Consider the following 10542-nt stretch of genomic DNA (forward strand, 5'->3'; position numbering starts at 1 on the left):
TTTGTCGCCAGTAGCAAATACTCTTGATGGGTTTTCTACTTATCATTAGAAAACCTATCTTTAATTTTTCTGTCAAATTTAACTTAACGGGTTCCCATCTCTGATATATGTATAATGGATTTATAAATTAACGTTTTGACAATGAATGTTGAAATCATTATATATATATATATATATATATATATATATATATATATATATATATATATATATATATATATATATATATATATATATATAAATATATATATATATATATATATATATATATATATAAATTGTGTATAAGTTTTGACAGAATAGGAGCTCCAAAAGAACTTGTATTTGGGAGGAAGCTTTACTTAATCTTCTGTTATTATACAAGGGCTAAAATGTTCAAATTGATGTTAAATGTAACGGCGAATTATAAAAATACAGCTCTGCAACATCGGCGGCAACACTTTTTAGTACTAAAATTAATGCGTTCTTCACTACCAAAATTGAATACATAAATTTATATAATTGTTACGTGATTATGTCAACGTATTAATTTCAAAGCTGAAGAAGTCAACAACGACAAAGATGTTTGTTGCAATTACAATCAAAAGAAATACTTATAACCACGGTACAGTAAAAAGATAAGGAAGGGCTACCAGCTGATGCCCATTTTGTGTATGTTTTAATTGTGGAAAAATATTGACTAAATGAAAACAACTTGTTGCATGCAAATTTACAAGATGTGGGCATGGCCTCAGGCCTGTATTTCTATAGTTTTTCGATGCTGTTCTACATCCTTATTGTACCATCCTTATAAAAAATTCAATTTCTTTATTTGACCCTTTTGGCACAACAATTTTACTTAGAGAATCGCGAAAAGTGAATGCAGCATCAATGATTTTTTCTTCTTTTTTATATAAAAATTTTGAGTTGCAAAGTTACCGAATTTTGTTGGTAACATAAAAAATGAGTTAAGGTGAGAATAAATAAAACGTTCTTTCGACTGACTTAAGTCATAGGCTGGCTTCTTTGCTAGAGAACAAAGGAGTTTTAGGTTGATTGAGTCCAATTACGGCCCATAGTTATACTTATTCCCCCATGTCCCTTTGTTCTTTTACAGAGAACACAGCCTATAACTAAAGTCAGTCAAAAAATCGTTTTATGTATTTTCCCCTTTAAGATGTGGACATGGCTCAATAAGAAAGGTGTTCAACTTCAAATAAACTAGAAAAATGCAACTCTGTGCTGGAGTCTTATGGTGTCAAATAGACTCTGAAATATGCAACAGTTGGTTTTCATTTTCATTTTTTTTTTTAATAAAATTCTTATATTGGCGAAAACCTGCGAAACAAGAATTGAATTTTGGGGTTATGAATCTAAAATAGTAGGACAATACAGTTTTATACTAAAGTTGTAGTTTGCAACCAAAATTTTAAATAATTTTAAATTATTGTATTTTTTTATTCAAAACAATACACACACATACAAAAAATGTGTATATGTTTTGACAGAATATGGACACCAAAAGAAATAAATTGTATTTAGAAGGTAGCTTTGTTCAACATTCTGTATTTGTGTTATGGATGTGGGTACATAATCAGCTTGAAGTCTTTCCATGACATATTTTCTGACATATCATAAAGACAGTCGTTTTTCCTTATAATTTAACATTAATATGCTTATATAACCACACCATTACTTTTTGAATAGTCAATTTAATTTAAATATCTTTCTATATTTGAAGCATGCCTTTACAAATTTATGTGGAACGGTTTTTATTACCCGCAACTGTTATTTCTGAGGTTGGCAACTCCTTTGGTATGCACAACGATTTTAAATGTTGGCAATTCCAACGTTTTGATTATAGTTCCCTATAAGTAACCTAAAAACAGCTGTTGCAAAACATTGCAAAAAAGGCGCCGGTGGTGTCGCATAGCATCTCAATTTATATCGTATAAATAAAGCACAATGAATTGTATGAAAACTTACTGGTAAGTCAAATAAGCATCTTGCGCTTGAACGATTTTCGCTAAAAGCAAACTTATTTCAGTACGCCACAGAAGCAGAACTCGTTAGTGGAACGTGGTTTGGATTTGAGGCTACGGGCAGCAAAAGCCAAATACTATTTGAAATGGGGCTCCATTAATGTCATTCTTTTGGCCATTCTAATGTTTGACATATCAAATAAGTGTCCATATGCTGAATCCAATTGGTATTATGTTGAGTATGCCGCTGCCGGAGTAGTGGGCCTAAGTGTTTTGGCATGTTTTTGCAAATATTTTCTTTATGTATTTCACACACAACCAGTCCAAGGAACGCAACAACAAAAGAATCTTCTAAAATTTGACGATAATGGTAAGAGAATTTGTATATTCATGTGTAATTTTTGGCTTATATTACTTAAAACTCTTTTAGATAATTCATTTGTTACAAACAATCCCAACAAAAAGAAACAAGTCGACCAGGAACGCATTGAGGCACCCAATAATACAATACTTAGCTGGCACTCATCGTTTAATGAATGTAAGTTCAGCGATATAACATTTTGTGTTTGGTAATCAGTATGAGGCAAGTTTAACCATGGGAAGGTTTTTTTTTTTTTTAAACATGAAACCTTAGTACAGATTGCAATGACCAATATTTATATATGCAACATATATACTTCTTATGTTTTATCACCTTATTGCTTCTATGTCCAATCGAGTGTTGTTCTTAAACTGGACTTTCCCAATCAATATAATAATTGTAATACTTTTGGTTTCACAGCTCGTGGTCCCACTTCACCAAATTGGAGCTATAGCCGTACAACGCCACCACGACAGAGTTTAAGTCCCCAACAACAACAACAGCAGCAAATGCACAATGCCTCATGGAATTCATCAATGTACAACAATTCAACTATGAATGCTAGCACTCTCAGCAGTAATCTTTCATTTTCTTCACCCTACCAAAAATATGAACGCGATGAATTAATTACCGATGAAATTAGTTTACAACGTTATCTTAAGTATGTTATTTCATTAGGTTAATATGTTGCATGATTTCTAATAAATTTAAAATTTTTTATTACTTTTTCAGAGATGTTTCTCGCAAGGAGTACAGTACAACTGAAATCACAGACATAAATCCAGCATTTAATGCTGGTTCCATTAATTCTTTTTGGAATTATTGTAACTCGGCTGCAAATCTTTTGAGGACATCATTGTACCAACTAGCGCCCTCGCCAGGTAATGCAAGACAACATTTTCAAAGTCATTATTTTATAACTTTATTTATATATGTCATTGTATGTAAATTAGGGACTTCGCAGCTTCTTTTTCCCTAGACATGTGTCTGGCATAGATTTGATATTAAGTCATACATTCTAGCCAAATGGATAATTTTTTTAAGATTGATGAGAGAATAAGATAGGGCTTAAATTGAGTTTAGGCCCAGTTGCCGGAAAATTCTAAAATGTCTTAATTTTAAAGTTCTTATACCCCCAAACAAATTATATCGTTGTGACCAACTTTCGGTAACAAAAATCAGCATTTTCCACCAGAACTCAATTTGTTCTTAAGTATGCATCATTTTAGATAGTGGATTTTGAGTCGGAGGCGGGGTACCCTGTTCTGTCATACGTATATTATTGGAAGACAGGACTACTCAATGAACGAAATAATTATAGAAGATCCCAGCTAATATATACTCCAAGTCAAGGGTTCTGAAATAGGTGGTTAAAAGAATATTAAACAGTCTATTTTCGTTTTAAACCCATGTGAAACGGCTGATAAGACCAATGGCTAGGAGATACCACAGCAATTTGTGACGATGTTACACATGCCAACTGAGGCGCTACGCCACCCAAACTATGGGACCGCATGGAATATTAATGGTAATTTTAGAACAGTTGGAAATGGTCCAGGTTACCCCGTTACTGAGTCATACAAACCGATATTTCATTTGTCGCCAGTAGCAAATACTTTTGATGGGTTTTCTACTTATCATTAGAAAACCTATCACCAACATATAACCACAGCAGCATTGCACGTTATATCCACACATATTTGTCGGGGCTTAACCAGATCAGGGCCTATCATTGAACGAAGTAGGAAGGACCCGTTAAAGTCATTTGACACTTTAAATCACACTACACGTGTTAGGCCTAACTATCTCATTTAAAATAGACTATCAAATCAACGATATTATTTTCAATGGACTATGAAGGCGATAATGCAACTGTGGGGGTATTTAAAGTGCGGCGTGCCATGGCATATCCCAGTAATCTGGTCTATATTGTTCTATAAATTGGAGATCAATACGTACGTGGAATTCCAGAACAAGATGTCCCCGAAGAACAAAACAGGGATTTCCCTAAGGTAGTGATATCTCCAAAACTTTTTCCAGACGGCATTGAGATCGTAATTTATACGGATGATTGCACGATCGTGGCGTCGGTGACATTTATGTAAGGCTGAAAACCTGTCTTGCAGAGCTTGCCTCCTCATACACCCGAGGACAACGAACTAACGTCCCTAAGTCAACGGTCACTCTCTTCACCACATGGGCTGCGGACATGAGAACACTGTTGAATGTGTAGGTTGAGGAAAATTTAATTCCGACTCCAAAATAGTCCAAACTCCAAGCATTTTCAAGTAGTTCGCGCAAGCCACAGCTGTCTGCGATATATTGAAAAGATGGAACAAGATCTTCAAGGTGCTAGTCGGCAGAACTTGGGGTGCGGGAAAGAGTCCGTGGCAATGTGCGTAAAAATGACTGTTCGCAATTCACAAAAACAATGAAATCCGTTAAAAATTCTGTTAAAATCTTAAAAATACCGAATGTAGCTGTTATATTAGGGTCTATACGACGACATGGACCTGCAACGGTAACTTTTGTCACAGGCCATTGCAATATTCAAATGCGAAACATAAAAAAATCGGTGATAATGAGCTAAAATCATCAAAATACCGAATATCTGGAGGTACCGTTATATAGGGGCTATAGGAAGCCGTGGACCTAGACAGACCATTTTCTGTCTTAGGCGGTAGTACGAACTTCAAATACCAAATTTGAAACAATTCAGGTGAATAATGTAGCTAAAATCATCAAAATGCCGAATATCTGGGGGTGCCATTATATATGGGATATACGAAGGCGTGGACCTGCACAGACAATTTTCTATCTTAGTCTGCAGTATCCATTACGAACTTCAAATATCAATTTTGAAACAAATCCGGTGAATAGTGTCGCTAAAATCATTAAAATACCGATTATCGGGAGGTACCGTTATAAGGGGGCTATACGAAGACGCGGACCTGCAGAGACAATTTTCTGTCATAGGCTGTAGTATTCATTTCGAACTTCAAATACCAAATTCGAAGCAATTCCGGTGAATAATGTCGCTAAAATCATCAAAATACCGAATATCGGGAGGTACCGTTATATGGGGGTTATACGAAGACGTGGACCTGCACAGACAATTTTCTGTCTTAGGCTGTAGCATCCATTACGAACATCAGTTTTCCATTTTCAATACCCAAAGTGCTGCAGACCAAATATACATTTCAGTAAAATTTTATCAATCTACTTCAGTTCGTTCGGAAGCTAGAGTGATTTCCACAGACGGACTAAACATTTTAGGCAGATCAAGAATATATACACTTTGAGGTGTTACAAACGGAATGACAAATTTTACATACCTTCCATATTATGGTGGAGTAATAGTTTAATACAGTTTGAAACAAAATGTTTTGGCTTTAAGATGAACTCCATTCAAATTGGTTGAATTTGGTTCGAATAGGATAAAGCTCTCATATATATCATCGCTCGATTTAAGGTTTATCAGTTTGGTCACATCCGACCACATTCAGTCTAATTAGTGAAGATCAGTTCAGATATAACTATAGCTTTCATATGTGGTTCATCCGATTTGAAATTTAGCCCTCTACAGCCAAAAACACATTTTCAAACATTGTCCAGATGGATTCATGATTGAATCTTACTCCCATATATTTCCCTCAAATTTGATGTAAATGACGCTGTTTGTAGAATAAGGTTAAATTTTAGATCATACGATCATGACCCGACTACAATAAAGTTTCCATATTGGAACCAAATCGATTCAGATGTATCATGCGGTTTTATATTTAAGATTTCTCAAGCATTCCATAGCAATGTGCATTCTTTGTAGTTTTACGTTACCTTATTTTTAGGGCTGTGGGGAAATATCGGTTGGGTATTGATTAAAATACGACAATATAATCAGAACAGTTTTGCCAATGTATTTTTGGTATTCACAACGATAATACAAATAGTGATTCCCATCTTTTTTGGCGTTTTTCTTATTTTCTCTTCAGCTCCTGCCACACAAAGTAAACAAACATCAAAGGAGGAAGGTGGCCTTAATATCATTGATAGCAACTCTGAAGTCATCAAGCGAATTTCATCGGAGAAACTTGCTCAATATGTGGGAAATATGCGAACGGTATGTGTTGTTGGTGTCTGTGTGTGTGTCACTCTCTTCTGGCTTTCCGTCATACTGTGTATAAAATTATTTCTCATGCGAATACCTGTATTGTTTTTGTTATTCTTTCATCCGAAACTTGGAACATTTGTTTGTGCAGTGGATTTCATTTACCATATTGCAACGCTTGACGAAGGAGATGGAGCATATTGACGCATCATTTAAACAACGTGGCGTTCATGATATGCAAATAGGTAGCATTGGCTTGGAACGGCTAAAGAAAACAGTCGAAAATCAACAATTTGTTACACAATACATGCCCATCCTGCCGATGGTGGTGCCATTTTTGGAAATGTCAAGCAATCAGGAATATCTTGTGCAGCGCATTAAGGGTGAGTGAAGAGTTGGCAGCATATGAACACTTTTGCAAATAAATATGTGTATCATTGTGACTTGCTCTTTATTTTGGGTTTTCGTCGAATGTATGCAGATTTAGCCAGAGGTTCTTGTATTGCTGACTATCGTTGGAATTCGGGTTCGGAATATCATGGCCTCAAGTGGGATGAACATTTGCCAACTGATTCAGCGGTATGTAAATGATCTTGTATTGCACCATGGCCATTTTTTGTTACTTTTCAATTTATGTTAATGCTACTGATTGCCTTTACTCTTTTGCAGATACTTTTCCATTTGTTTTGCGTCTATCTCGACTCTCAACTTATGCCCTTGCCTCAAGGCGGTGGCCGTCCTTTTTATAGCCGCTATGTTATTACGGGCGAAGAAAAACGTTCGGCCAAAGATACTGTGGCCTTGGTGCAGAATAAGGCTCGCTGTGCCATACTCTGCTCGAATCCTTTAAAGCCCAAGTTCAATTTCATAAGCGATGGCCAAATACACAACTGTGCCTATGACCGCAATAATCTATTCTATGTTATTATCCAATTTCTGATTTATATGCGAACGCATCAGGAGAGTTGTTTGGAGGGCGTTAATCTTGGCAAGAGCGGCATTAACATAATGTGTGTCATAGAAGACTGATTTGATGACGGAGAGGTGGTGCTTCATGGTGGGTGGGTGGTTCGCATCATCCTAACATCTTTAGGTTATAGTTTTCGTTTTTATTTTGGTACAACTGTTTTATAGTAGTAGTCATATCATCACAATATCCATTATATTTTGTATATGTATTTATGTTTTACTTCATTAAATCATCAACAACAACAAGATACACAATAAAAACAACGCCATTATATTACAATTTCAATAAAAAAATGCAACTTTATTAAGAAATAAGTTTTAGGTCTATCATTGTTGTTTATGAGAAAGCCACCGTTTACTGTTGAATTCACACATAAACAATTTGAGTGTAATGGCCTTTTTTATTGATTTGTGAAAGTTTTATATCTTTTGCAATGCAATAAGAGACAATGGGTTATATTATCCACTATGGTTATAAACAATAATGATTTGGAGTAGGCGTTTGTGAGTGATATAAAACATGTGGAGGATATATAATTGTGGCAATTGCACAGTTACATTAATCTTTTGAGTAGCTGATTCTCATACTGTAAAAGTTGTCGTTTATGTAGGATATCCTATTCTGCCCGAATAACCTGATTTTTATACCCTCCACCTTGGAAAGGAGGGTATATTAACTTTGTCATTCCGTTTGTAACATCCTTAAATATTCGTCTTAGACCCCATAAAGTATATATATTCATAATCAGCATAAAATTCTAAGTCGATTTAACGATGTCCGTCTGTCTGTCTATCTGTCTGTTGAAATCACGATACAGCCGACATTATTTCACGTAGAGCGCCAAAATTTAGCAGAGCAATTTGCATTGTGTCTAGGATGGTTGGTATTGAAAATGAGATATATCGGTCCACGTTCTGGTATAGTCCCCATATAACGGTACCTCTCGATATTCGGTATTTTGATGATTTATGCCACATTTTTTCACGGATTTGTCTGGAAATTGGTATTTGTAGGTCATAACGGGTCCCTGAGCGTGTGGTAAAACATTGCATGTATAGGTCCACGTTGTGGTATAGCCCCCATATAAAGGTACCTCTCGATATTCGGTATTTTGATGATTTATGCCACATTTTTCACGGATTTGTCTGAAAATTGGTATTTGTAGGTCATAACGGGTCCCTGAGCGTGTGGCAAAACATTGCATGTATAGGTCCATGTTGTGGTATAGCCCCCATATAAAGGTACCTCCCGTTATTCGGAAATTTGATGATTTTTGCCACATTTTTTCACGGATTTGTCTGAAAATTGGTATTTGTTGGTCACAATGGGTTCCAGCTCCGGTGGCGAAACATTGCATGCATGGGTCCATGATTTGATATAGCCCCCATATAACGGTACCTCCCGATATTCGGTATTTTAAGGTTTTTTGCCACATATTTTTTACTGATTTGTCTAAAAATTAGTATTTGTGGGTCATAATGGGTCTTAGTTCGTGTGGCGAAACATTGTAATTATAGGTTCACGTTTTGGTGTAGCCCCCATATAACGGTACCTCCCGATATTCGGCATTTTAATGGTATTTGCCGCATTTCTTCTAATGTTTCTTTTACCCTAAGGTGGAGGGTATTAAAAGTTTGGCCCGGCCGAACTTAATGTTTTTTTACTTGTTTCTTCCAACATGGAGTTCGAAAACGGAACGACCTTCAGGGGATGTATGCCAGTTTCCATTCATTTAACTTACGGACGTCCGCGTAAAATGAGATTGTATACTGGTCTAAAATATATGGTCCGTCCATGGCCCTATGGGAAAGGTAACTGTTATTGTTTGAAACAAGTTATAAAGTATCAGTCGGTTTTGCCGACAGATGAATACCCCCAGTCAATGTTCTATTATTTAAAAATATTTTGACTTCTGTTACGATTATTCAAACTTTAAACTCTCTATGGAGTAGATTCCGAAGGAATGGGTCAATAATGTCCATTTCGCATCAGACCTAACTAAATATGATTTAAATATTGCGACGTGCCAGGTTTGGACTATATGGACTACTTCCTTGATTCTCTATGGTGTAGATTCCGAAGGAATGGGCCAATAATGTCGGACCTAAATAAATATGATATAAATATTGCGACGTGTCAGGTTTGGACTACAAAGACTACTTTCTGCACTTTATATGAGATATGTGATAATTTTTAGAAAATGTTAAAATGTGCATGAGGTACCAGATTTAGTCGATCGAAGTATTCCATTTTCACACATCATTTATAACAGATAAATTATTGATATTGGCGAAATTTCAAGATGTTCGAACATTTATGCGAAATCATAAATTCCATATTCATCTCGGGGTTCTGGTTGCGAGAAATATTTAGATACAGCAGGTTGTAAAGAATCGCTGACTTGTTTCGTAGGCTATGACAGATAAAAGAATTGAAAATTGTGACTCCTTGTAAGTTAATGTATCGAAGGGGTACGCGGGTATATATTGTCTTCACAACAAATCTCGTGCTAGCAAAAATATTTGCATGTGTGAAATTTGAAGAGAGTTGGATGCTTATCTCGCTTTTTGAGCGTTTGGTGTTACAAAAATCTTATAACATGTCTTTCGTTGATAAAAATATTGAGATGTGGCGAGTTTGAATGAAATTGAATATTAATTTCGCGTTTTATGAGCTTCATGGATATTTAAAATTTTGACCTTTTGTGTGGGAGGTACCAGAAGGAGTGGACCAATATATCCCAATTTCACACCAGAACAAAATATTGTGATGTGTGAAATTTGAAGAGATCCGGATGTTTATTTCGGATTTTGTTATCGTTTTGGTTATTCAAAACGTTGTCCTTTTGTAGGAAAGGTAGCAGAAGGAATGGTCCGATCTCTACCATCTTTATAACAGATCTTGTGTTGATAGAAATATAGAGATGTACCAAATCTGAATGGAATCGAATGTTAATTTAATTTATGAGCGTGTTTTATGATCTTCATAAATACTCAACATTTTTACCCTTTGTGGGGGAGGTACCAGAAGGAGTGGACCGATATATTTCATCTTCAAACCAAACCTTGGGTTAATAAAAATATTGTGATGTGTGTAATTTGAAGACAATCGGACACTTACATTGCATTTTATAAGAGTTACA

The 10542-nt window shown here is 35.5% G+C and overlaps 1 protein-coding gene across 1 annotated transcript; it reads left to right on the top strand.

Moving 5' to 3' along the window:
• The first annotated feature begins 1871 nt into the window (after nt 1–1871).
• Nucleotides 1872–7663, top strand: LOC101899222 (transmembrane protein 209). Its single transcript, XM_005178740.4, has 9 exons — nt 1872–1967; nt 2027–2331; nt 2392–2499; nt 2743–2983; nt 3055–3203; nt 6315–6442; nt 6582–6813; nt 6912–7009; nt 7100–7663. The coding sequence occupies exons 1-9, from the start codon at nt 1945–1947 to the stop codon at nt 7457–7459; spliced, it is 1644 nt and encodes a 547-aa protein (XP_005178797.1). The 5' UTR covers nt 1872–1944; the 3' UTR covers nt 7460–7663.
• Nucleotides 7664–10542: the final 2879 nt, after the last annotated feature.

Source organism: Musca domestica, unplaced genomic scaffold (genome assembly GCF_030504385.1).
Source record: "Musca domestica strain aabys unplaced genomic scaffold, Musca_domestica.polishedcontigs.V.1.1 36, whole genome shotgun sequence".
Taxonomy (NCBI): domain Eukaryota; kingdom Metazoa; phylum Arthropoda; class Insecta; order Diptera; family Muscidae; genus Musca; species Musca domestica.

Excerpts from the sequence above, each read along its gene's own strand:
- LOC101899222 (XM_005178740.4), top strand. The coding sequence starts at position 1,945 with ATGAATTGTATGAAAACTTACTG. Across the intron at positions 2,984-3,054 it reads AGTTTACAACGTTATCTTAA|AGATGTTTCTCGCAAGGAGT; the intron begins GTATGTTATTTC and ends TTACTTTTTCAG. Across the intron at positions 7,010-7,099 it reads ATTTGCCAACTGATTCAGCG|ATACTTTTCCATTTGTTTTG; the intron begins GTATGTAAATGA and ends ACTCTTTTGCAG.